General features: G+C 39.0%; 3 protein-coding genes across 5 annotated transcripts in view; 2 read left to right on the forward strand and 1 right to left on the reverse strand.

The window, feature by feature from the left end:
- LOC117431662 (ras-GEF domain-containing family member 1C-like) overlaps positions 1-13,826 on the forward strand; it is a 72,185-nt gene extending 58,359 nt beyond the window's left edge. The window contains exon 14 of the mRNA XM_034926987.2: positions 10,585-13,826. Coding sequence (XP_034782878.2) covers positions 10,585-10,609 — 25 coding nt within the window. The 3' untranslated portion in view covers positions 10,610-13,826. The remainder of the gene's footprint in view (positions 1-10,584) is intronic.
- LOC131699420 (protein FAM200C-like) lies at positions 1,662-3,726 on the reverse strand. 2 transcript variants are annotated; one of them, XR_009308121.1, is made up of 2 exons: positions 3,161-3,726; positions 1,662-2,564 (listed from the first exon to the last, which is right to left on the reverse strand). XR_009308121.1 is itself a non-coding variant. In XM_058996050.1 (2 exons), exons 1-2 carry the CDS (start codon positions 3,614-3,616, stop codon positions 1,984-1,986), a joined length of 735 nt encoding a protein of 244 aa, XP_058852033.1. In that variant the 5' UTR covers positions 3,617-3,726; the 3' UTR covers positions 1,662-1,983. The 2 variants fall into 2 exon arrangements, 1 of the variants encoding a protein (XP_058852033.1); XM_058996050.1 differs by having other exon boundaries at positions 3,463-3,726.
- Positions 13,827-15,954: 2,128 nt separating the features above from the next.
- On the forward strand, positions 15,955-26,085 carry LOC131699419 (dual specificity protein kinase CLK1-like). Of its 2 annotated transcripts, XM_058996047.1 has the most exons (13): positions 15,955-16,100; positions 18,766-18,923; positions 19,766-20,039; positions 20,998-21,088; positions 21,450-21,513; positions 22,301-22,417; positions 23,631-23,797; positions 23,921-24,015; positions 24,102-24,231; positions 24,510-24,592; positions 24,962-25,041; positions 25,144-25,234; positions 25,707-26,085. In XM_058996047.1, the coding sequence occupies exons 2-13, from the start codon at positions 18,766-18,768 to the stop codon at positions 25,851-25,853; spliced, it is 1,497 nt and encodes a 498-aa protein (XP_058852030.1). In that variant the 5' UTR covers positions 15,955-16,100; the 3' UTR covers positions 25,854-26,085. The 2 variants fall into 2 exon arrangements, with proteins under 2 accessions (XP_058852030.1, XP_058852031.1); XM_058996048.1 differs by lacking the exon at positions 18,766-18,923 and having other exon boundaries at positions 15,964-16,100.
- The last annotated feature ends 1,488 nt before the right edge of the window (positions 26,086-27,573 follow it).

The following is a 27,573-nucleotide window of genomic DNA, read 5'->3' on the forward strand; positions in this document are numbered from 1 at the left end:
AAATGAGAAGGAACTTATGAGAAACCTAATAATATATATATATATATACACACAGCTCTGGAAAAAATTAAGAGACCACTGCAAAATTATCAGTTTCTCTGGTTTTACTATTTATAGGTATGTGTTTGGGTAAAATGAACATTTTTGTTTTATTCTATAAACTACTGACAACATTTCTCCCAAATTCCAAATAAAAATATTGTCATTTAGAGCATTTATTTGCAGAAAATGACAACTGGTCAAAATAACAAAAAAGATGCAGTGTTGTCAGACCTCGAATAATGCAAAGAAAATAAGTTCATAATCATTTTTAAACAACACAATACTAATGTTTTAACTTAGGAAGAGTTCAGAAATCAATATTTGGTGGAATAACCCTGATTTTCAAGCACAGCTTTCATGCGTCTTGGCATGCTCTCCACCAGTCTTTCACATTGATGTTGGGTGACTTTATGCCACTCCTGACGCAAAAATTCAAGCAGCTCGGCTTTGTTTGATGGCTTGTGACCATCCATCTTCCTCTTGATCACATTCCAGAGGTTTTCAATGGGGTTCAGGTCTGGAGATTGGGCTGGCCATGACAGGGTCTTGATCTGGTGGTCCTCCATCCACACCTTGATTGACCTGGCTGTGTGGCATGGAGCATTGTCCTGCTGGAGAAACCAATCCTCAGAGTTGGGGAACATTGTCAGAGAAGAAGGAAGCAAGTTTTCTTCCAGGACAACCTTGTACTTGGCTTGATTCATGCGTCCTTCACAAAGACAAATCTGCCCGATTCCAGCCTTGATGAAGCACCCCTAGATGAGTCCAATTTTCAGCTTTGCCCAACACCTGGTCGTCTAATGGTTAGACGGAGATCTGGAGAGGCCCACAAGCCACAGTGTCTCACACCCACTGTGAAATGTGGTAGAGGATCGGTGATGATCTGGGGGTGCTTCAGCAAGGCTGGAATCGGGCAGCTTTGGCATGAATCAAGCCAAGTACAAGGTTGTCCTGGAAGAAAACTTGCTTCCTTCTGCTCTGACAATGTTCCCCACTCTGAGGATTGGTTTTTCCAGCAGGACAATGCTCCATGCCACACAGCCAGGTCAATCAAGGTGTGGATGGAGGACCACCAGATCAAGACCCTGTCATGGCCAGCCCAATCTCCAGACCTGAACCCCATTGAAAACCTCTGGAATGTGATCAAGAGGAAGATGGATGGTCACAAGCCATCAAACAAAGCCGAGCTGCTTGAATTTTTGCGTCAGGAGTGGCATAAAGTCACCCAACATCAATGTGAAAGACTGGTGGAGAGCATGCCAAGACGCATGAAAGCTGTGCTTGAAAATCAGGGTTATTCCACCAAATATTGATTTCTGAACTCTTCCTAAGTTAAAACATTAGTATTGTGTTGTTTAAAAATGATTATGAACTTATTTTCTTTGCATTATTCGAGGTCTGACAACACTGCATCTTTTTTGTTATTTTGACCAGTTGTCATTTTCTGCAAATAAATGCTCTAAATGACAATATTTTTATTTGGAATTTGGGAGAAATGTTGTCAGTAGTTTATAGCAGTGGTTCCCAACCTTTTTTCCTTGGAGCCCCCCCTACTTGTATCTAAGAAAAGCTGAGCCCCCCCACACACACCAAAAGAATAAAGTGATTCATTCCAAATCTTTATTGGCAAAAATTTACATCAATTATAGTTTTTCTTTCCTTTTCTCTTTGGTTCGCCCTGGTTATCTTTGTGTATAATTTACCAAAAGAATAATAATGATTCATTATCAGCGTAATAAGTGATTAACAGCACCTATATAGCTCTGTCCTAGATCTCCCTCAGACCAGTTAACTGAAACGGGGCAGTTTGTTGCATACACAGATGCACATCATGTGAACACTGGTTTTGACACAGCTATAATGTATGTGTTATAAAAATAACAATAAGTAACAATAACAAACAGTAAGTTACAATCAATAACTTTTTCCTTCCTTAAAAAACTAATGGCCACCTTGGGCCTGCATACCTCTGACCAGGGATGGGATGTCAGGTGTGATGCTAGTGACAGCCAGCCTAAAGTCCTGGTGGACATCGAGCCTGTTACGGGCTTTTGTTTTTATTGTTAGAAGCGCGCTGAAGGCCGTCTCAGACAGGTACGTGGTGCTGAATGGTAGAATAACCCTTGTAGCTGCGTGTTTGGCCAGTCTGGGTGCAACAGCGTGTCCTTTGACAATCCAAAACTTTTTGTATCCGTTCTCGTGGAAATATTTCTTTGACACAGAATCGGCTTGAAGGTCAGCAAACTCATCTTCACAGCCGAGGTATTCCACGTCCTCAAGACTGCAAATGTAAGGGTCCATCACCCACGATTCCTTTGATAAGTATTCGTCAACATCGGCAAAACGGGATTTAATTTCCTCCCGAAGTATGTTCATGTGCCGGGTAAACTCAGTGCGTAAAGACGCAGGCACAGTGCCACCAGACTGTTTCATCAGCAGTGGAAATTGTTGTAGCTCCCTGTGACAGGAATGACGAGTGGTGACGTCACGGCAGAAGCAGGAAGGACAACTGACACCGGGTACTGCAGTTCAAAAAAAAAAAAAAAGGATTGCGCCGTTTTAATTCAAAAATATAAAATATTTAAACAGAAAAACACTTTGCTCAAAGAGCGAAATAAAAGGTTCAAACAAAAACAAATCACAAACACAAAATATATAAACAAAGGTCAGGCTGGGCAAATAGCTGTCACTGATCCTTTTACTTTCGTTTTAGTTTCGTTTGTTTTCACTCTTGCTCGCCTCGCTCTCTCTCATACACTCCTCTAAAACACCCACCCGGAACATGGAGAGCTGCAGGCTTTTTATATTCAGGTGACCATCTCCCGATTAGCAACAAAATTAATCACTTAATTAATTCGGGAGATGGCCACCTTCTGCACGAGTTTAATTACTACTGTGGATGGGACTACCCATCCACGCTACAAAACAAATCGGCTATGCCGTCAAAATACAAAACAATAACAAAACATACGGCACTCGCCGTCATGCATATAATATACAAAACATTACTAAATCATAATAAACATAAAACAATAATCTGCACAGGGGCGGAGGGGACTCCGTTCTAAACTAAAATAAACAAAACAATGTACAGGGCTGTTCGCCCTGTTACACTCACTGTGGAAGGGTGGGGGAAATCACTGACACCGGAGACAGAAAGCTGGGTTTCTAAACACCCCTTGGGTGCACTATTTATTTCTCGCCACAAGGTGGCACTGAGACACCGTTGTTACTAACGATGGTAAAGGTGTCTCAGTGCTCACCTATAGCGCACACGCCATCGCAATAAATCATAAGAAAACAGAAGGCAAAAAGAAAACAAATACAAAAAATCTACAAAATAAAGGTACTGCACTCAGCAGCCAAAACAAACCCCAACCGTCGCTAGCCGCACGGCCCGGGACTCCGTCCTACACTCACCCTGTTCCCTCACTACTCTATACAATTCGGGGTTCTGCCCATTTATTTTCCCCGCTTCTTTTGGCGTTGTCTTTTTTCTTTTTTTTCCAAGTCGAGCACGGCTCTCTTCCAGCCCCGCTCTGTCGGTCCGTAGGGTCTCTGCTGGCCCATTCATTAAAATCTGGCAGACCTGAGGAAACAGTAGAGCATTATCTTATAGGGCCAACAATCACCCCAAGACCCGCCTCCCAGCCATTCAGATAGAGAGAAAGTCCACACACACCCTCTCCCACCTCCCTGTGTCACGGCCATGACTAACAGGCGGTTGTTGGACGACTGCTGCCCTCTTCCTGCAGCACTGTGTACACGCCAGCAGAGTCAGCACAGGTCTCCCCCTGTTACACTCCCCTTTTGACATTTTTCCAACTCTGTACTCCAGTTTCCACACAAAAGCGTCTAGAGCGTCTTTGCGCTGCATGACGTTTGATTCAGGACCCTGCATCCGCTTGTTTGTCTCATTGTAGAGAGTGAATGTATCCGCTAGGTATGCCGTTTTGATCCAAAACGCATCAGTCAGCTGTTCGCACAGTGGTCGATTGTGATCTTGCAAGAATTCCTTTATTTTTTTCCTGCAGTTCCATAAAACGCACAAGCACTTGTCCACGCGACAACCAGCGTACCTCTGTGTGTAACAGCAGTGTTTGATGCGCTTCATCCTCACACAGCTGGGCAACCAGTCTCTTGTTAGTAGGGCGAGCCTTAATGAAGTTTACAACTTTAACAACAGTTGCCAGGGTGTTACTAAGGTCTTCCGAAAGTTTTTTACTGGCCAATGCTTGCCGATGTAGCATGCAGTGGAAAATTGCGCACACCGGGGCTTTTTCCTTTAATCGGCTGTTAAATCCCTTGTTTTTGCCCATCAACGCTGCAGCCCATCAGTGCAGCAGGCAACAATATTCTCGTAGGGCAGATTGTTGGACGAGAGATAAGAGTCCATAGCTATAAAAATATCTTGGCCTGTTGTTGTTGTGGCTAGATTGGTAGACATAAGAATGTCTTGTTTCAAGTCATCACCGTCAATATATTGCACGTAAACGATGAGCACGGATTCGTCTGACACTGTTGTTGTTTCATCCAACTGAATGGCAAAGGGAACATTCCTAAGCTTCTCATGCAGCTGGTTTTGACAATCTCCAGCCATGTTATCAATTCTGTCTTTGACAGTGTTGTCAGAGAGTGGGACGGTTCTCACTTTATCCACCACCTGTGGGCCACACAGCCTCTCTACAATTTTCAGGCAGGCGGGTTTGATTAGCTGCTCTCCAATATTGTGCGGCTTTTTAGCCTTGGCAATTAATAGCGAACACTCAAATGGCACCTCCGTGGCTCTGTGTAAATCACTGCCTGCTCTTTCAAATGCTTTTCTGATGTCTGTGGATCTTTTTGATAGTGCCAACTGCTTCTTCCTCTCAAAAAAATCCTGACCTTCATCAATAGTCTCCTGGTGTTTTGTTTCCTGGTGTCGTTGCATTTTGCTTGGCTTCATGCTGTCGTTAGCTAGCTTCTCGCCACAAATGACACATTCTGGCCGAGTCCTGTCCTGTCCTTCAATAAAACCGAAGTTAAGATAACTCTCGAGATATAGCCTTACTTTCTTTTTTGATGATGAGTCATCAGCACTTTTAGTTTCTTAGACATGTTGTTTTATTCATAAAATAGTGATGCTCTGACTGCAGGAAAAACGAGCTGCTAGCTGAAACTGATTGAGCGCGGGTCATTGACGTGCACAATTTTTTTTTCAGGGAATTACCGCTTTTACGTTTCTCTGCCATTATTATTATTTTTTAGATTGGCCTTGGCATTGCAAGCATATGATTTGTAATAACATTTTAAAATGTATTAATTTTACAATTAAATTATAGTGGAACATTTTATGCATGTTTGACCTCAAAGCAAATGAGATACAGAATAAAACAAAAATGTTCATTTTAACCAAACACATACCTATAAATAGTAAAACCAGAGAAACTGATAATTTTGCAGTGGTCTCTTAATTTTTTCCAGAGCTGTATATATATATATATATTTCTTTCTTTTTTTAAAGCTTCCTGATAGTTCTGTTTGTTTGTGCAGTTCTGTACTGCTGTTTTAACATGTTTGGGCCAGAAATGCCAAATGCAACATTGAGTATTAGCAGCAGTGTAGAGTAATAATGTTCTATTTGAACCCCCACTGTCTCAACCTGTGAATGTTAGTAGGTGCAAGAAGGATGTTTTCTATGAGGATAGCTCATAGAACAAGGGTTTGTGTTTCAGTGTTTTGCAGAATGCTTTACCACAATCATCTGAATCAAATTTAGCGGCAGGATGCACACTACAGTTTGAAGCATATCAGCACCCCTGTTATAGACGAGAGTACTTCCAAGATAGAGAGAAAGGAGCAGGGGTGTAGTGCTGTATTTAGAAGTGAGGGGTCATTCTTATCTACTGCCCCCCTCCCTCAACCCTGCCATGCCCCCGTTTCCCCATACCCTCAACAGAACCTTAGGTTATCACTCTACAGTAGTTACATACCTTGAACTCGCTAGTCACAACGGTGAATGTATAATGAGTTCCAGCTCTAACTTCAGCTATATTAATAAATGCACAGTAATATCACGCTGTTTGAGTGGGGGACTACGAAGCGAAATAACATCACTTCACTTACAAAATTATACATGACCTTCATACAACTTATTCACATAAACATAAAAAATAAGGATTCAATCTTGAATGGTTTGGTCCAGAATCAGCTTGTCTCACTGTCCTCCTATTGCAGCCGTTTAAGAGCGAATGAGACCGACGTTTTGAAACAGAAGTGCATCCGTTTGCAAAAAAGGATTAGTGTAAGGCCACAGGTACCCTTTTTATTTGTGCGTTGCGATTGAGTTTTATGTTTTAAATAAATGTTCAGCTTATTTTATCGACTTGATTTCTGATATATGGGTCTAAAAATAAGACCTGTTCCAATTATTACATCTAATTGTAAAATGCTGACACCTCAGCACAGCGTTGATACAGGTTCCCTTCACCTCTCTTACTCATTGTTCTAGGCCAGGCACGCTATATTTAAACTTTTTCATTATTTATCTCTCAAGGGTTTCTTACGGTTATTGTATTCTTTGCTTATTTGTATGGGTTATACACATGTATATCTATCTCCATATATTAATAGGAGCAAAACAGTTAAATATTGTACACGTGAAGTAAAAAGCGGTGCTTTCCCTGCCCAAGAAGTGAGGAGTGGGCCCTCCCTGCCAACCCCACAGCACTACACCCCTGGAAAAGAGCCTTAGTGGGCACAAACCAAGGGTTACATGCAGTGGCATGCAGTCGGGGCACGCAAGTCATGCACTGCATCACCAATCGGAAAACTAAGAATGTTGCGATAATACTAGAATATAAAATGTGTCTTTATATAATCTTTTTTTTTAATGCATGTTCACTGCACGGACCGCTCCAGTCTTTGTGCTATGTTCGAGTCATGTTGCGTTAGCTCTGCATGACTAGTCTGGCACTTAAAACAGTACCAGGCTCTCCGAGTGACATCGCAGCCACACGTGCGTAATGGAGCTCAAGTCATGCTGTATTCAAGTAGCATGACAGTCTGCGACTGCGCACTGTCGTTAGCTCATACTGATTTCATTTTGTTTGCACCTTTAGAGCGCCCCATAATGCATTGCGCACCAGCTAAGGCAGACAGGCTAGCCTTTTCACTGGGTCCTAGTGCCACCCAAAGTACTGGCTCGTGGTATATGAATACATTACTGAGAAAAATAAATAATCAATGGCATATTTTCTCAAATTAATGAATCGATGCCCGGGTAGTAAAATTGGACCCCAGTGGCGTCGGGTAATTTAAAACCCAACGGGTACCCAGTTTTTGGGTACCAGTGCTGACCTCTGTCTAATGTTACAGTCCTATAGTCTCGCTGCATGACCTACTGGTAAACCCACTGCACACCACTGGTTAAGTGTCCAAGAGCCTCTGAGATTTCTGCTTGTTGTTGGAGAAGTTAAGTGAAACCTGATAGGTTCAGGGATACCATCTACACGTATGGGTGTGAGAAGTGTGGAGTAGAAGATAGAAAGCAATGAATTACTACGATTTCAGGAAAGTGTAGACGGCAGCTGGAGATTGAATGCCTGGTTAGAGAATGGGTGGCAACTGAGGAAGCAGTGGAGGAGGGCTAAAGAAAATCAGAAAGTGGCCCTCAGTCTTTTGTAAAATTATCTACAAAAGTTTGGCACAAAGTGGAGTGCCTACAAAAACGCTGTAAAACGGGTGAGCATGCAGGAAACAGATTTTATAAAGATCTGTTCAAGCTTATTCACCAGCGAGAAGAATGCTATACTTACAGCAACTAATCCTGAGTTGGAGAGATATCAAAGAGACGTATGCTGATCCAGGAAGAGGGGAGCCTATGACGAGTCCCTCTGATATTCCACCTACTAATCCACTAGAATATGAAATGGAGAACTCTGCTTCTAAATGGAAAGAGGAAAGCCGTGAAGAAAGGTAGGGCTTCATCATCGCCTGGGCCCAATGGTGTACCATACCAAGTTTACAGGGTGCACTTGGGGTTCTAAGAGTCTTCTGGAGGTTGATGAAGGTAGCATGGGTAAAAACATGTATTCCCAAGGGGAGGGCGCATAGCAGGAGGGGTCTTTATCCCCAAGGAAAAATAATCTACCAGCATCTTTTGCCAATTCAGTCCACTTTCCCTGTTAAATGTGGAGAGTAAGATATTCTTCAGCATTGTGGAACAAAGGTTGTCAACTTATCTTTTGAAGAACCACATGGTCGACACTTCCATACAGAAAGCTGGTATCCTAGGCTTTCCGGGATGCTTGGAGCATATCAGTGTGAACTGGCAACATATTTAGTCTGCAACAAAGGAGAAGGAGCTCTATGTAACATTCCTGGATTTAGCAAATGCATATGGTTCACTACTTGTCAGTTTCTCAAAGTCAGAATCATGGCAGGTTGCACCATTTCTCCACTGGCCTTCACCATGGCAATGGAAGTCATTATTAGGGCATCAAAATGGGTAGTGGGAGAAGAACGTCTGGCTTCTGGCATGCAGCTGCCACCACTTAGAGTCTACATAGGTGACATGACAGTCATGACTACAATGGTAGCCTGCACCAATCGGCTATTTGGCAAACTAGCAGATAACATCAGATGGGCATGTATGGAGTTCAAACCTGCCAAGTCGAGAAGCACCTCCATCATCAAAGACAAAGTAGTGGCTAAGGTGTTCTATATTGATGGCGAGAGCATTCTAACAGTGTCGGAAAAGCCTGTAAAGAGTCTTGGGAGGTGGTACCATGGGAATTGAAAGGACGCAGTCCGAGTGGAAGAGGTGAGAGAGCATCCTTAGCGGCCATTTTGAAAAGAGCTTTGAAACAGACTTTAAAGTTATAAGTGTAAAACATTGTCAGGATATTAACAGTGAAAAGAAAAATGACAGGTACGTTATTTAAACAATTGTAGCAACACGTGGGGACGTGTAACGCTATATTTTTCTGAACCTCGCAACTTGCTCTTTAAAGTCTGGGGCTTTGAGTTTGGTCTTCTTCCAAGATTGCTGTGGCCGCTTACTGTGTATAAGGTTTCCCTGTGAACAGTAGAGACTGGAAGCCTTGATTAGTTCATACATTAGGAAATGGCTGGGAGTTCCACGATGCCTTAGCACTCTACAATAAAAGGAAACTGCAGCTGCCAGACTCAGCTCTAACTGAGGAACTCAAGTGCGCAAAGGTTCAGCTGGAAATGACAGTGATGGAATTGTGTGACGAGTGTGTAAGAGGGAGCACATGTAGTGAGAACTGGGAGAAAGTTATCGGTGATATCATGAGGCGAGTACAACAGGGAAGAGCAGCTCCAGCTGAAAGGAGGAAGTTGTTAGCTACTGAAGTGCAAAAGCAGGAGAGGATGAGGTGAGTGAAGACGATGTCCCAGGCTAAGCAGGGACAATAAATGAGATGGGAGAATGTGGAACAGCATGAGATTAGCGAGGCCTGTGGACAATGGAACAGAGAAGGATCAGCTTCAAAATCGGGTCTACATATGCTTTTCTTCCATCACTACAGAACCTCAATGTGTGGGTAGAGGAGAACCCTGCATGTTGTGTGTTTTCATCACAGCTACTTGAAGCATGTTCTCACAGGATGCAAGGTGGCTCTGAGCTAGGGTCGCTTCACTTGGCATCATGACCAGGTGCTGAGATGCTTGGCATGAGCACTGGAAGAACGGCGTAATAAGATCAACAGCTCGATGCCAATGGCTAAGGTAAGTAAAGCAGGCTGGGTTGGGTGGAAGGTGGAGGGGAGTGGTGCTAGGACTCCAGCATCACTGTCAAGCCTTCCTGAGGTGTCGTGGGCTAGTTGACAAAACACTGAAGACGGGAGGTGCCCCACCCAGCCCTTTCCAGATGGTTGCCATGCTGAGGCACTAGGGAGGCCGCACTTTGGTTGATCCACGGAGCCAGAATCACCGCCGTTGTGTGTGCTGATGCACCAGGGAGACTCAAACTGGCTGATCCCTGGAGCCAGCATTGCACTTCAGCCATCAACACAGGGCCTGTAAGAAATCCACTTTACCTGGAGGAAATGCGCCGAAGGCTTATATAGTAAAGCAAATCTACATATTGGTTGGTCCCCACCTCTACTATCTCATTCTATCTTGGCGAAAGCCGAGTCCAATATTAACATGAAGTGCATAACAGCTACTCTCATGTAATGAAAATCAGGAATTAGCGATGACAGGCAAAGACTTTTCATGTTACAAAATTACACATTTTAAAAAACACCATTTTAGAACCAAGAATGGCAGATAATTGCAATTTTGTTTCATGTACAGTAAACACTTGCTGATCTGTACTGTATGAGTTAGGACCTAACCTTTTTTTTATAAAAAGTGTAGTTTCTACAGCTGCTATCAGGATGAATGTCATTGTGACAGCACATTTCAGATTACAGGTCAGTTTGGATTACCAGGCTTGGGCTAAGCAAGACTCTACTGTGCATGCTTCACATCATTTTGTAGGCCTGTGGCAAAAATGGCATGTGTGAATTTTAATAGTTGTATTTTTTCTTTCAGATCCACTATCCTGGGGAAGACATGAGTGCAGTACTGCAAAACCTTTGATAAAAGGGACTCATTCTTTGCACTAGAGACAGAGCCTAGCTGGGACCTAGGTACTTTATTAAACCACAGTGAACAGGATTCGTCAGCAGAAGCCTCTACCGGACGCCCTCAACAAAATACTGCTCTCCTGGGCCAAGTACTCTTGTGAAGTATTTAAAAATGTTGTAAATGTTTGGACTGTCGTCTCCCAGTGTGGACTTGAGGTATCATAAACTGGATATCATTTTGTTGTTGTTGTTGTTGTTGTTGTTTGCATTCAGCCTTAATGTTACAGAATGCCGAATTTGCATCAAAGGCAATTGTTTCTTTTTTCCTAAATGGTTAAATGTTTTTAATGTAGATAGTAACTTTGAGAATGTGGGCACTGGTTTGCCCATGCTCATATTGGAACAGAACTACTGGATTCAAGTTGGACTTAAGAGGCAGGAGAGGACTACGAGTCAGTGCTGAGCATCTCCAAATGGGGGAAGAAGTCTCTTAAAGACTGATATTCAGTTGTGTGTTATTTCTCTGAGAATACTTTATGGGAAAATAAAGGTTTGACTTGCAAACAGTCTTTCTTTTGCCGTTCATGACCCGGTAAAAACAGAGAACAAATATTGTTTTTTTAAGTAGTAAAACTGTGTATGTAAGCATGGGTAAAATATGGACCTAACAAATTACAGTGTTGATTTCAAAAGAAACACAGATCAGAGCTAACTTCTCCATTTACAGGAGTCTTTAGTAGAATCGATTTTTTTAAACTTCCCATGGTTTGTAACATTTAATATGATTTTCTTAATGGACACTTGCTGGAAAAATATGTTACTAAACCATTGATAAACAACGAAATAGTAGGTAATATAGATACATATATTTTTTAAATCCCCCTCCTTAGGTTTACTGTAATTGGTTTGTGGGAAAACACATTTGCAGGTTTAATGAGTAAATAAAGGAGTTGCAATGTTTTTTTGTGATAACTGACATTGGACATTGCTTTAGATTATTACAAGGTACAAAACAAGAAGATGCAAGCTTTTAGAAAGCAATTTGAAACGCAAACATTATTGCCTTAAGTGTTACGCTATCGTAATACCTCTGTGAGCTTCTAAAATCTGCCCCTAAGCTTGTAATGACGAATGGGATTACATTCTTTGGTAAATTATAACCTATTTGAAATGTTTACCAGTACTAAACACAATCCACTAAATGGAACTGCAGCAAAAATGTAGCTATTTTTATTCAGAAGTTAATATGTACAGTTGACCTTGTCTCTTGAGGCAGGGCTTCCCAAACTGCATTTGCCCCCTTATGACAGCAGGCATTCTAACGGGTACACAAAAAGAGGATGTTTTGTTCTCCTTCCAGTTTTTGTTGTATGATAAATGCTGTTAGCACGGGCAATGGAAATAAAGATGTACGATTAAGCTGGTGCCCAGTATTAAGTGATACATTCAAAATCACCCCAAACGCCTAACAGAAATGTTGATGTAAACCAACTGCTTTGTCAGGTGTCATGGTGATTTGGGAGAGACTATTTCTATGTGTGCTGACTCCTCTCGGGCCCGCAGTTGGAGAACATAGGTCTTCTGCTCGTTAGCTTTTCTCCAAGAGCCCGATCAATACTGTACCTTTAAAAATAATAGGTATCTTTTAAATAAAAGATAAGCAGGAAACATCTTTGTTAGCAGATTGATTGCATACTTTTTTTTTTTTGTGACTCCTTACCAGACAATCCTTTGGCAAATATGCAAAATGCCTGATAGTATCTGGGGTACATAATGATTTATTACAGTATATCCAAACACATTGATTGGTGTTTGGAAAACTGTGCGGTTTACTGTAACACGATTCAATAAGGTTATCAAGCCTTACACCATGTACAGACTGCTTCTGATTCCAAAAACCACACTGGACATCTTCTTTCTGCTAGTTGTCATGCAACCCCTGCAATAGGGCACTAATTGTGCATCGCAAACTGCACCTGTAATCACCCTGAGAGAAGCATGAGGAACCCTACCACTTCCATAGATGTTTGTGAGATGGATCCTGAACTCTCATGTATTGATATAACCCCTGAGTTTGTAATCCTGCTATGTTGGGATTGTTGATGGACTCCCTTGTTGTTTGTAACCTCTGAGCTAGCGGTGTGTGTGAGCAGGAACTTGTTGATGGACACTCCTCTTATACCCTTGCTAAAAAATACTGCACAGGTACAAAGTTTGTACTATCTATGTATCCCTTTAGAAGTACATAGTTCTTAAAATTAAGTTGTCCCCTACATGACAATTTCAATTACATCATTGGGGATGCTATTATAAGAGTATTATTAGAAGATCACAGCATTACCAGTAATGGCAACATGATGCCTTTGGAACAAATATTCCATGGTGGTCATCTCACAAAGTCCTGTACAGCAGGAGATTGCTAGTGCACATTGGGCAGTTTATTACTGGTATATGAAGAAATGTCCACTGTGGAACCATGTTTCTAATGGCAGTCTCATACACTGCTGTTCTTGTGCTGCCATTGGCTCTTAGTACAGGACCACTGTATTGATGTTGTATTGCCAATGATGGGATAGCTATACCCCATTAGTACTACCAAACGATATCCTAATTGAATATTTATAAACTACAACTAACCGTGTGCTATTTGACTGCTGCTAATAAATCAATAATTTGTTGGATAACCTCATGTAGTGAATGCAGTAGGGCTTAAAAGAACTACACTATGGTACCTAATAAACCTGGTACTGCCCAGTCTGGCTTTAGTTATACAGTAGTAGCACATTAATACAGCAGTAACTTAGCAGTAACATTTTATAGGATCTGAACTACTGAATCTATGAAATAAAAAGGAAATTAGAAAGATTCTGTTTTTCTCCATGTGACCTCAGTAACAGCAGTATTTATTCCTTGACGATCATGTCACGTTTCTTTTGAGGAGTGTGCATTTCACAATTCCCTGGTAAACCTGAGTTCCTGTACTGCTTCATCTACCACTTTCACCCTTGCTTTGTGCTAACTTGTCTGTGTATAGGATTTATATACTGAATGTGTAATTTTTATACTGTGTTTTAACAGTTTTGCCTGAAATGTCACTAATTTCTAAAATAAATCTGTAAAGTGAATGGAATCAATTGAGCTATAGTCAAGATGTGGGAGATTTTGTTTCTCTGTCAATGTGAATAAAGTAAACTGTCTTACACTTTTTTTCTTTTTTCTTTGTGAATGTTGTACATAAATTGATTGTAGCTTAGAAAATAGTTCCATAATGCACTTCCATTCACTACATGTCTGGAATGTGCCATTTTGAAAGAAACATGATAGTATTTTTATTTTTATTCTTATATCTGTTACTATACTATATTTAAAGAAATCTGTTTCGAGGCCATGTTAGAGTTGCACTTCTTGGTCATTTCACATGGAGAGTGAAATTGTGCCCACCCCTTCAATGCTTCCTTCTTGTTATTAACCAACCAGCTGCTTGTCCTATTGACTGACATACTTTCAGCCGGTAACATTCTTTGACCCAGAAGACACTGTTGGTATGTAATGAACCAAGTGTACCTAATTTCCTGAGAATAAGGCATGGCAACGAGAACTTTCTTTAACCTAATGTAGTATTGCACGTCATATTTTAAAAGGAATACATGTTTGCTGTAATATGTGTTTCTTTTACCCACCAAAAGCAACATATTTTACCAATGACTGTGTCAGGAGGCAAAGTAAGGGCCAGTCTGTGAATTCTGAGATGATGCAGCACTGTGTGGACCCCTAACATCAGCACAAGCAGGCTTGGAACCATAGTGGTGAGCCAAAGCATGGAGGAATTCCAGTGGCTTCTGGGAGTTAAGAGTTCATTTTGATCTGGGTTTCTCACATTGTTAGCAACAGCGTTTAAAAAGAGAGATGGAAGACGGACTGACACCACTATATTTATTACTCAGAAAAAATACAGTTTCTGTCAGGCAGATAAGGGGATAGATCTACTAAGCTTTTATTTTAAAGTAAGCTTGCAGGAAAACCAAAAACTTGAAAGACAGAAAGCCTGTGTATATTCTGAGTCCTTCATCCAAAACAGCTAGTTTAAACCGGTTTAATGTGGACAGGGCCTTTGTTCCTCTTCTCTCTGGCAGTTTCTCTCCAATACTTTTACCTGAGTCCAGGAGCTGCTTATCAGTTCTAGTTGCTTGCCATAGAAAAATATGTAAAATGATTTAGTTTTTACTGGCAATACCAGTTGTGCACATGCTCGTATAAAGACACTAACCAAGCCTTGGCAGACAACTGGTTAAGCTGAATAAATTGAATAAGGATGAAACTGGTTTTGTTGCAAACGTTTTGACAGGTTTTTTTTCTAGAAGATTTCAAATCATTTTATATACTTTTTGGTTATGAATAGTTCAGTTTCATAAAAGCTGGCAATATATTTTGGGATTTTTCATATTTGTTCCAGTTAGCTGGATGCCACAATTCTTTAGGCCCTGTGCACACTGTGCCTTTAAACCAGCTTAAAAGTGTTAAATGCGGTTTGCGTCCACAGCGTTTAATACCGTAGTCGGGATCACCTCGCGTCAGGTATTGCGGTTTATCAGAAGTGTGGACGCTGTAATATCATACTGCATTTCTGTGTGTTCTCCAATGCCAAAATGCTTGTGGTATGTTTGGCGAAATACTAGCGCCTGAACTTCAGCCTGTTCAGGCGGAAGGACTTGCTGTTAGTGTACACTCTGCAATGAATATTCATTTTTATGCTTAAAAAATAACTGTCAGGATATCTCGGTTAAGCTAGTGAGGAAAATAAACAAAAGCACAACGTTAAATTAGCCGACTGCAAAAATAAAACCTGTGAGTAGGATCGGATGAACACGTCACGTAATTTGTCAGCTGTTTGAATTCGGCGCATACAACACATGACGTGTTTAGAGGGCAACAGCGGTTACTTTGGGTTCGTTGCAATTGAGAACAGTTTTAATACGTAGCTGGGGACTATTTTGAGCTGATAGTTCGTTGCAATTGGTATTAACTCGCGTACAAGTATAGAACCGTCCTCCTTAGTAACCACGGATCTGATCATCCCCGGTAGTACGCTGCTTTTTAGTTCGTTGCAATTGACCCAGTAGCTCATAGACTTGGGTAAAAGCACCTTAACACTGACTATATAAAAATACAATATTTGAGTAGTTACCTTAATAACAACACAGAATGGTTGTAAACTTCTTAAAACCACAGGGCCCTGTAAACAAAATGTTGAATACTGCCCCAAATCCCATGAGGCGTTGCTCGGGTGACATCTACACCATTGTCACGCATGACTGCAGTTTAGTCACGTGATGTGACGTTGACATGTTTTTTGGGAAGCTTTGTGTGGTCGCCATTTTAAGACTGTTTGTTGGTGAGAGAAGATTATCGTGAGGTTTTTAAACCTATTTTTAAACGCAGAAAGCGAGTTATTGGTTTGAACTTCAAACAGCTGACGCAGAGGTAAGAGAGATGCTTTAAATGAGCATGAGATATATTTGTATTTGCTGGAAAATAATTTTCTGAAGAAAGGTTCAGCTAGACAAAAGACAGACGGGAAGGCCTCGAGGCGGAAAAGAAAATAACAACTCGGTTATTATCGAGATATATATTTATTTAATTTTTTAATGTATAACATGATCACGTTTTATCAAGAGTATTTGTTTAGTATGTAAAACATGTTTGTCTACTGAGTCGAGTAAAATGCGTGCAATCGGTATTGCTGTACTTATTAAAGATAAAGCCCACCCCTCCCCCACACAGACTTCACGTCAAACAAAGCGTTCCATGTCAAAATGATGCATCATTTTAAAATGTAATTTTCTGTCTGTCTTGGTAAATTACCGGTATACTGAAATTTAATCTGACTTTTTGAATATCAGTATATGTGTATTTGAATAAGGTTGGTACTAGTTGTCTGTGGTGATGCAATATAAAATGACGTGCATTGTCTTAAATGTCTACATACTCCGAAAAAAAAAAAACTGACATTTAACTCAATAACCGAGTATTCTGGTTTCAAATCCATCATTGTATTTGGACTCAGCTGAAGGGTAAACTCCTTTGTGTACAAAATGGAGACGTGGCTTGCCAAATACTAGTGACTCCGTGTCCTTGATCACAAAGCCCTACAGACAGTCGGCTTGCCTAGTGCTACGCTAACCTTTTTCCATAGGCGCATATGAGACCAAATTTAACAAATAATAATAATAAAATAAAATTAGGCGCACATTAAAAAAAAAAAATACACTAACACAATTCGTCAAAATAATTATTACCATATTGTATTTGCTGTGTAACATTTAGGCCGTACATATTGTTTACTTTTTTACAGGTGCTGTTTATAAAAACAGTTTACGTTCTTCAATTTCGTTTTAAGAGGGTTTTAATTTTATCAACACACTTTTTTGTAATTTGTCTCCTAGAACGTTTTGATTGCACAGTTGAGGGTCAAATTCTGCCAGTCTGCACCCGTCAATACAGGGCCTTAAGCTTACGTTTTTCTAATGTAAACTGTCTAGGCACGCACTGAATAATATTAGGCGCATTTACAAATGTGCTTTTATTATTATGCATTTATTTATTTAGAATGCAGTTACATGGAGACATGCCCTAGAGCAGGGGTGCCCAATCCGGGTCCTGGAGGGCCGGTGTCCTCCTGGCTTTTGTTGCAATTGTGCCCTAAATTACTTAATTGGACCAATCAAGCACTTATTTGAAGCTTAATTGGTACAATTAAGCAATTTAGTGTACAGTTGGCACAAAAACCAGGAGGGACACCCCTGGCCCTAGAGGAATCTTCATTTTTACGTCATCCAGTACTGTACATGCAATGCAATACAATACAAGCCTGACTGACTGCAATGGAAACCAAAAAGAAACGGCGATGTTATTACTTTTTTGTGGATATTTCTTAACGTCCTTATAACTTGCACGGCATGTTAGTTATGAAAAGCGCGTGTCGTTGCACGCATATTGGTAACGCTAGTGGTGGGGTATGCGGTTTTTAAAGTTTTGCTAGCAGTTGGAATAATGATACACTGCACTACAATCCCATACACACAGTGATAAGTAAGGCTACGATTTTGTCACGGAATTCGGGAAAATCAAAGTCAGTGAAATCTTGGAAATGGATGTAAAAACACATTTGGTTAGGTACTTTATTTACTTTAAAAATGCAGTATGTCATGCACTGAAAATACAAATGTGCGAGTATCGAAATTGTTTGGTTGTGTATGCACGCAGCATTTACGTCTAACTTGGTAAGCGAATGAGATTTGTAGTTCGTCACTGAGCGAGCATGTAAATGAACACAGGTCGTGTTATCATTTGTGATCTTCACATATATACAGCGCTTGTTAGTTTATTTTTAAACAAAGTGGGCTTGCATCTTCAAAAAATATTAATATGTGATCTGTGTGCTTTTCAACTCTGTTTTTATTTTTAAAGGGGCAGTGCTCTGTAGGCTACTCAGACAACCAATTAAACGTCTCGTTCTTATTGAAAACAATATATATATATATATATATATATATATATATATATATATATATACACCGTTTAATTTTGAACACGGTAATAAAAACAATTATTTGACATTCTGATTTTGTATATGTATGTACATTTACACTGGACGCACACATAAATAGAAAGAACAGTTTATTTCATCTGTTTTTTTCACAGTATTATAAAAAAAGTTAAGTTGGTGTGAAAAGACCTTTTAATTAAGTTTTGTACTCTTTAACATTTAAACTTGTAAGCAGTTAAATGCAAGTTTTTGTTTTTTTTTTGGTGTATTATTTAAAAGTTCTTGTGTGTGTTGATGTAGCTGAAACTGTTATTTGGTGGCCTGTGAATTCTTGTTTTTTTTTCCGCAACTCACCCGTGAAATGTACTAAAAATCAATGTGCCGAAATCGTAGCCTAGGTGATGAGTTTGAGATCGTGAAACCATTCGTCACCTACGTAAGCCTAAAACCAAAATGGTCGCACCACCAACAACAAAAACGAAACAAAATTGATTGTGTGCACCGCAGAGCCCTCAACTAGTCGATTTGTATGAACTTTTTTTTTTTTTTGTCGGAAGTTGTAGTTTTTTTGACGTTGTGCCTTTTTTTTTTTTTTTTTAGATGCGGCACTCAAAGCGATCATACTCTCCAGAGTGGGCTGTTGACGGCAGTTGGGATCAGAAGTTCGGTAGCAGTTGCAAGCGCAGAAAACGGTCTCATAGCAGTGAGAGAGAAAATAAACCCCGTAAACATCAACGTCTCGTTAAAATTACTGACTGGTAAGTCAAATACCTTGGTCATGAGTGATGCGTTACTGGAATTCAGAATATTAAAATAGAAAACGTGTACTGCAGCCACTTTCAAAATGCATTAGCTGAGTTTTAGAAACAATAAACGGGTTAAATATATCAACCACAAAAACACTTTTTTTTGTCAGTTTTGTACTACAAGAAATGATCCTGCTTCAGAAACACTTAATCATAGCACAGGGCGCAGCATACAGTCTGTCTAAATATAGTAGCCCAGAATGCACTTACCTTTCAGAGCCCTGACTGAAACCAGGACAGCAGCCAAAATGTCACGGTCTTCAGCTGTTTGCAGTGGTGCAATTTCCAGTACATGTATAATGTGGGTATTTCAATTTGTAGGGGTCCATAATTGTACTCAAACATACACAATTACATCTTTCAAAATGGTTTTTGATTGCAAACATACATTAGTACCAGTTATGGCTAATTTCATAATTTGGGTCCATTTCGGATATTTCTTTGTGTTATTAGGCATAATTGCTTCATTGTGAAATCCACTTTAAAATAAAAAAAAATATGACTTTGTGGGTGAGGTTGCTGCTCCTTCAGACTCTGTGCAAGATCCTCCAACTGTATTGAAACATAGCATTCAAACTGCCATGGGGCAACACAGTGGTAATTGTGTATTTCAATAATCTTTTGTATATGCCTATGAAATAAAGGAAATAATACCTGTTGGTGAAAATCAGTAAATCTGAACAGTTAATGAGACTTTATAATAAATATATCGGTTTAACATATTAAGCAAAATGCTACACAGAAGCTAGACTCTAAACTATGAACTTTTATCATGACATTTTTGCATTTTGTAGTCAATACTTGGAGGCCAAGACAATGAATGAGCAAATGGACTGCAAAGAGAAGAAGCGGGTTTGTGAATGTAGCAAAGAGTACTCGCCTGGGTGTGAAAATGAACATTATAGGGATCGAGACTGGCACCATTATAGCAAATCCTCTGGGAGAAGTGGGATAAGCGGGAGAAGCGGTAGAAGTGGGAGAAGCCGAAGAAGTGGGAGAAGCAGAAGAAGCAGTCGACCCAGGAGACAGAGAAAACACAGAAGCCACGTCAACCGCCCATCACACTCGGTATGAAAGTTTTCAGCATTTCTAGCTAGGATTGTCTTTAGATGTTTATGGTTAGAGCTACGATTAAGCAGTTTTGTATATTTTTTTTGGTACTTTATCCAAGCAATGTTAACACAATATTGCAATACTATAAAGAAAACATGTCTAAATATGACCAGCATTTTAAAGGGGCAGGTTGTGTGTAAAAACATAAGCCGTTGAGCTATTAGGCCTTCTGTCATTGACAGTTCAATTTTAGTGTCAGGAGTTTTTACCTTGTGACCTCTGGGATGAAAATAGAAGACTTTCGCAACAGTATAGAGCTGTTTGAATCCCTGAACTCTGAGCTTAATTGCATACGTCTTGAGTTTGTAACAACTAAGATTTTGCTTGCTCTTGTATGATTAAACTCATGGTAATAAAATAGCTGTGCAGTGGGGGTCTTGCATCCATCCTTGCACTATGAACAAATTGGGTTATAGCTTGTTGGTTAATCATACACTGTAGGTCTACAGATAATCTATTAAAATGGGATTTTACTTGCAATAATTGGCGCCATACAAAGGCATGCAATATCAAGGCAACTTTTGGGAAACCTATTCCATTGGTCTTTGGAAATCTTCCCCAGAGTATGTAGTTGTAACTTTAAAAAAACAAACAAAAAAAACAATGAAGATCTCAACCTCGGAAGAAACGTTAATGTTGTGGGTTTTTTTGTATTGATTGCATTTGTTGCATTGCTATTTTGAGAAGAATATTATCTGAAAATTTGTTGCCATGTTTTTCTTCTGTAACACAAACTATGTGGCCCTGTGCATTTCTGGGGGATGAATTTGAATTTGCTCCTGCCAACCACCCATGGCCTGGCGCGTTATCTGAATGCCTGAATATCTTCCTGCTGAATGAATGAATGGCGCGTTCTGCCCTGAATTCACTCTGGTTTTTGATGACGTTGGTGCCGGCTACTTGACGTTTGCAGAGGAGTCCCCGCAGGAAAAGATCCAGGAGTGTTGAGGATGATGAGGAGGGGCACCTGATCTATCACAGTGGAGACATGCTAAGAGCAAGATGTATAGAATATTTTTGTAACTTTTTTCAGAACAATGTTAGTGTAGGATAAAATGGGGGCATGATAGGGATATGTTTTGGCTGTGTTTTTTTTTTTCTTTCTAGCATTTAAAAATAAATGTTTATTTTAGTAATAGCAAAACAGTACGCATTAGGGATTTTGTGTTTTTGTTTTGTTTTTTTAACCAATATTTAGACATTTTTAAAGCACAGTGTAAAATAAATTAATGGAGGAAAAACCTATGCACAAGTTATCCAAATGTGCAATGAATGCTAGCCTTATGTAGTTGTGTATTCTGGTGATTTTATGTGAACTTAAACTTTCTTGCATGTACTCTAATTATAAACTGTTTATCTCTTTAGATGAGATTGTTTGCACTTTAGGAGAAGGAGCCTTTGGGAAAGTTGTGGAGTGCAAAGATTATAAGTAAGTTTTTATTTTTTATTGTTTTTTTAAATATAAACTTTCTGTAGTACTTTAAACAAACAAAATGTAACCATTTATTAACATTACACCTTTCATCCCTAGATTAACACAATCAACCATTTTGAACAATATTTTACTGTCGTTGACCCTTTGCGGTCCTATATCGGACCAGGTCCAACATTACAATTTTCCCTTTCCGGTCCTATGTCGGACCCTGTCTGACATCATCAAAAAGACGTAAAACACAGACCTTTAGTCGTTTTTTTTCTCCGGAAAAAGTCGAGAAAGCCATTCAATGGCAGAGAGAAGCCGAAAAAAAATGGGGGCGGATCTGAGCAATACACAGCCCCGGCACCAAAGAGATAACACGGCCATAAACAAACAAGATAGCTGCTTCTGCATCCAGCGCGCAAAGAATATCAGACATTTGCAGAGCTTTTTGAGATAGATAGTAATAAAATAATGACTTGGATCGCATTATTGAGGAGTTTGGTGATGAAACGAGTATGTATGCACGACTATGAAGAGGTATGTGAAAAATACAGCGATCAAGGGGTGGGGCTGGAGATGCAGTACTGAGTGTCCTGTTGAGATGCTGTGCCTTTTAAACCGTCTAAAAGCGTATCTAAAATAAACTGCGCCTGTGAAAATAAATTTGGCCTGAGACGCGCTGAATATATGGACCACTAAGGGTTGGTTAATGTACACATTTACAAATGTCTTTTGTAGCTTTAATTTTTAACCAGGCCTGAACAGTGTGACATTGTATGTTTTTGTTTTTCTATAGAGGGGGTAATCATGTGGCACTGAAGATCATTAAAAATGTTGATCGATATCGGGAAGCTGCCCGATCTGAAGTTGAAGTGCTAGAGCAGATCAATTCTCTAGACTTTGACAGGAAATAGTAAGTTCTGTTTTTATTTATTTTATTTATGTGTGTGTGTCTATATAGAACATTGTCAAATTAGTGCTGCGACGAACACAGGATTTTCATGTTAAGGTATTCACTCATAATTTAAATATTTATTTGGATATTTGTTAGTTTTCAAAAAGTAATAAAAGCCATTATATTGCTTAGAATGCAGGCAGGGGCAGGGGAGCGTGGCCCCTGTGTGCCTGTATTTTACAGCAAGATGTTGTTATATGTAACGTTAAAGTAGAACAAGTAAATTAACTACAAAACAAAGGATGCTAAATAACAGTTCAAGTTTAACATTGTTTTGTTTATTCTCAAAATAAAGTACATAAAGTTGACACAGCATTTTATTGCTTTTTTCATTCCTTGCCATTGTTTCTTCTCAGTAAACAGTGGCCAGACATGTTTTCATAATAACATGAGGTTTACTTGTGCCTTTTTGTAGTTGAATAAGCAAACGAAAACTGAAATTTAACTTTAAACACTTCAAATTAAACAAACATGGAAATGGCGTTGTAAAATGAAGAGGAAAAAACTCAAAGTTTTCGTTCTCGTTTTACATTCCACATAAAAGAAAGTGGTAACAAAAAATCTTTAATATAAGCAATCTATATAAAAATCACTACACATTTCCATCAAGTTGGGCCTGTTTAAGTGAGGCATTTCAGAATGACGCGCTTGCCTTTTTTCTGTTCTGTGAGATTCTGATTTGCTCTAAAGCAGCACAACAGTTTTTTGACCCAGATGACTTTCCATAGAAAGCGCACATAATCTGGGTTGTTTACTTTTGTACTGTTTAAAATTTTAGAGGCTCAAGAGCTGCTGTGTTAATCCTGTGGTTTTTTTTTTTTATAGAGATATAGATATCACAGTTTTATATAGATATAGATATCACAGTTTTTTTTCATTTGATATTTTTTAAACTTGCCCAATTTCTACCGAGGCAGTAAATAAGTGCAAGGTATTTTTGTCATTTCTAGCGAATACGAACATCTAATTCTTGTATCCGAATATATTTGTCCCAGCACTTTATGTATGTGTGTGTAATTCCTTCATGTAAAGTTGCTTCTTTTCACCTGCCTTGCTGTACTCTAGCTTCAAGACAGGAGTGTAGTAATTTAGTTAACTCCATAAAGATGTAAGGATAACTGTTCCAAATTCTTTTTAAAAAAATCCTGAAACTTCATATTTTCTCTTTTAGCCCCTGTGTGCGGATGCTGGATTGGTTTGATCACCATGGCCATGTCTGTATTGTGTTTGAATTGCTTGGGCTTAGTACCTATGACTTTCTAAAGGAGAATAGCTTCATGCCTTTCCCACTAGATCAGATCAGACACATGGCATACCAGATCTTCAGAGCTATTCACTGTAAGTATGCTTCGTATCTCAGTAAGTATAGGATTAAACAGTATGTGTGGTAGGATGTAATGTTAGAAGAGAGAAACCAACTCCTATTTACTTAATGTATTTTTTTTTTTCATATATCCTTAGTTTTACATCGGAACAAGCTGACGCACACAGACCTTAAGCCTGAGAATATTCTCTTTCTAAACTCTGATTACATCATGGAATACAATGCCAAAATGGTAAATGATTTTGTCAAATGTTAATAGTTTTTCCTCTTCATTATTTGTGTTTCTGATGGGGGGGGGGTGTCATTTTTTTGCTTTAGAAACGGGATGAAAGAACATTGAAGAACCCGGATGTCAAGATTGTAGACTTTGGTAATGCAACATATGATCATGAGCACCATAGCTCTGTGGTGTCAACAAGGCATTACAGAGCTCCTGAGGTCATTCTAGGTGAGTGTTTTATTACATGAAGCATATAGACTAGGTGCCCCACATGCAAATCCAAAAGTGGACAAAAAGCTTGTGATTTGATAATTAAGAAATTTCATTTTTAGAAATATTACAATCTAATTGACTGGTTCACTTGCATGTGCAGTTTCTGTTTTTACCATATTTTAAATAGAAAAGCATACTGCTGAATACCGTAGTTAGATATATTTAGGGTTACTGTGTTGTCATTGACTATTGCATTTAGTTATAAATGCCCCTCTTTTTAATCTGTCTTCCAGAATTAGGATGGAATCAGTCTTGTGATGTCTGGAGCCTTGGATGCATTTTAATTGAATATTATCTTGGATTAACACTGTTCCAGGTCAGTCTTAATTACCAAGTTAATTATTGAATTGTACACAGACTTGGTTGCACAGCCATGGTTGCAAACAGCTTTCAGTGAAACGGTATTCTTGTTTAAAACAATTGTTCTTAATCGCCCATTTGGATTCCCTGTGTTTTCCTAAGTTCGGGGTGCCTTTTTTCAGTAACAAATGCTACATTTAAATGTGGAGTGATGTTTTTCTTAAATTTCAAAAGAGCATGGTACATAAGGCAGCACAAACTGCATTTCTCAATTGCAGTTTTACTTGGTCACACCACACACATTCAGGTACATCTGCTAAGAGGCAATGTTTTATCACCCATGTGAAGTCTGTGTATAAAAAATAAATACATGTCTTTGTTACAGACACATGACAGTAAAGAACATCTTGCCATGATGGAAAGAGTTCTGGGACCAATACCGATCCACATGCTGCAGAAGACCAAGTAAGTGAACTTATTAAATGTTAAATTAAATTGAATGGTGTGATTTTATATGTGCTAAAGCTAACAGAACCTGGCTAATTGCTAATGTTTTTTTTCTTTAAGGAAACGAAGGTATGTTCATCGAGACCGACTAGACTGGGATGAATACAGTTCCTCAGGCAGATATGTTAGGAAGCATTGCAGACCTCTTAAGGTAAGAGATCAGAGGTGCACAATTCCATAAGAAGTTTATATATAACGTTATAGTAACTGCCTATGCAATCATAATGAAATTCTGTTTTGACATTATTTAGAAGTTGCATATAAATCTGGGCAATAAGATGTGTCCTTATTTTCACACGCAGGGTAATCAGATGTGTCCTTTATATGTTTATACAGTGGATGTAGGTCCTGATCTTTTCATAGTACGAATAGCTCTAGTTTTATCAGCATGGGATTTATGTTTAACATACTTTAGGAACTGAAGCTTTATCTTAGGTTGATTCTCTCACAAATAGAAAATCTTTAACTGGTATCCAATGGGAATCTTAAATTATGGTAATATATGTTGCTTGGGTCATTGGACTTCTACTGTGGGATAATACGCTTTACAAAGGCAGTGTTTCTGAATCTTTGCTTGTAGATTAATACCAATATAATTATTTCTGTTTGTTTTGTCTTTTCAGAATTACATGGCTTCTAAAAATCCAGACCATGAAAAACTATTTGACCTCATCAGAAAAATGTTAGAATACGATCCTCTGAAAAGAATTACACTGAGTGAAGCCATGAAGCATCCTTTTTTTGATATTGTACACAAAGCAAAAGTGTAACCATTTAAAAAACTGCATACCCAATTTGAGATTCTCCAGAGGAGATTACATGGACTGTGTCAGTCTGCTTTGAAATAGTCATTGTGTTCTGTTAAAAGCTAGTGGTTAAATTATTGTGTATCTAGGTAGCTGTGTAATTAATGATTATTTGCATTTCTATCCACAAGATACATTTTTGTCTGATGTAACTTTGTACAATGTGTAACTTTCACAATAAAACTTCAACTAAAAACTGTGTTCACATTTTATTTGGGGGGGGGTGCTATCTAATAACATGATCCTTATAGTACTGGTTTGTCAGGATATTTAGGTTGTCTAGAAGCATATAGATGCACTACGTATTTGCATTTTGTCCACAAAGTTCAGATTTGGTGCAGAGAATGTTGATGTGAATTGTCGTTCCTGAGAGGAAGGTTGCTGATTTATCACATTTTCTAAAGGGGTAGGACAATAGATTATTAAATCTTTGAAAATTATACGTGAGCGATTCAAAAATTACAGCTCTGTTGCATAGCATAATATAGCATTTCCCTGTAGGTGGCAGCAAAAACATAATGTATGATTGGCTCAACTTTTAACAAGTTTTATTAGAAACCTTGGTTGATTTGTTCAGTATGTTGGTGTTTTCATTAACTAGGGAACATATTATCTTTTATGTAGAGGACAATTAAGTTGCAACATATTTGTCCGACATGTTCTATTTCATTTTCATTTAGGTGTTTTTTTTTTTATAAATGGAGGAATACTGTTGGGACAAGGAAAAACTTTTACTTAATTTTTCTGTTACATATTTCTAGACAATAAATACAGGAGACCTGAAACAAAAGTATTGCTTAAAAGGAATTGGTATTTTAGGTACCATTTGACAGTAACAATTCTGCTTTTTGGCCACTTGAGGGCACTCAAAACTTTACATAACTTGACACTGAGCCAAATGCACACTGGTAATAGGAAGCTAGAAATTGCTTATTTTAACTACACTGACAGGCCATGAAAAGGAATATAAATAACATTAAAATGTATGCAAATATAAGTGCTAATGTGTAGGCCTGTCGGACTATCTCATCTGTAAATGTAATCCTAAAGCCACTGTCGGTTTAGTCTGAATTTAGGCTGTGTAATTGGCAATAATTAAACAATCAGCCCATTAGCGAATTCTTGTTTGCAAAAAAAATCATGCTAAATTGATATCCCTGTGAAAATGTTTTGATTGATTTGAAGTAAACTATAGTTAATTAAGTTTAAGAAAACAATTTTTAAAAAAAAGTCCCATTGTGAAGCATCTCCTGGATACAGTAGATAAGCTGTAGGTGTAGGCTATAATAAAGCAACAAATTATAGATTATGGAAACTGTATTGCTGTTACTGAACATAACTCCAGATGGGTTCTGATGTACAGTATTTGGTCTTTTTTGTTTGTTTGTTTTTCACTAAAATGGCCTGAATTGTTTGAATTCTATTTTGTTTTGTTAAACTGACTGCCTAGAAGTGCCAGAATTGTCACACCTGTTTCAACATGCCCATGCTGCATGTAGAACTCTACAGGGGTGTTCATTATACCTGCAGCCACGGAAGTGAACAGGAGAGGGACAATTTATCCTGGAATGTGTAGTTTTGTCGGGATAATTAAGATTCACCCAAGTGGAAGTAAAGATCAAGCTTGGAAAATAAACTGATCAGAAGAAAGACCAGCAACGGTCTTGTGAGCAACATAAATGAG

The sequence above is a fragment of the Acipenser ruthenus genome, chromosome 22 (genome assembly GCF_902713425.1).
Source record: "Acipenser ruthenus chromosome 22, fAciRut3.2 maternal haplotype, whole genome shotgun sequence".
Classification (NCBI taxonomy): domain Eukaryota; kingdom Metazoa; phylum Chordata; class Actinopteri; order Acipenseriformes; family Acipenseridae; genus Acipenser; species Acipenser ruthenus.

Excerpts from the sequence above, each read along its gene's own strand:
- LOC131699420 (XM_058996050.1), bottom strand. The coding sequence starts at position 3,616 with ATGAATGGGCCAGCAGAGACCCTACGGACCGACAGAGCGGGGCTGGAA. Across the intron at positions 2,565-3,462 it reads TAGAGTAGTGAGGGAACAGG|TACCCGGTGTCAGTTGTCCT; the intron begins GTGAGTGTAGGA and ends TTTGAACTGCAG.
- LOC131699419 (XM_058996047.1), top strand. The coding sequence starts at position 18,766 with ATGCGGCACTCAAAGCGATCATACTCTCCAGAGTGGGCTGTTGACGGC. Across the intron at positions 24,016-24,101 it reads TGGAATACAATGCCAAAATG|AAACGGGATGAAAGAACATT; the intron begins GTAAATGATTTT and ends TTTTTGCTTTAG. Across the intron at positions 24,232-24,509 it reads AGCTCCTGAGGTCATTCTAG|AATTAGGATGGAATCAGTCT; the intron begins GTGAGTGTTTTA and ends TCTGTCTTCCAG.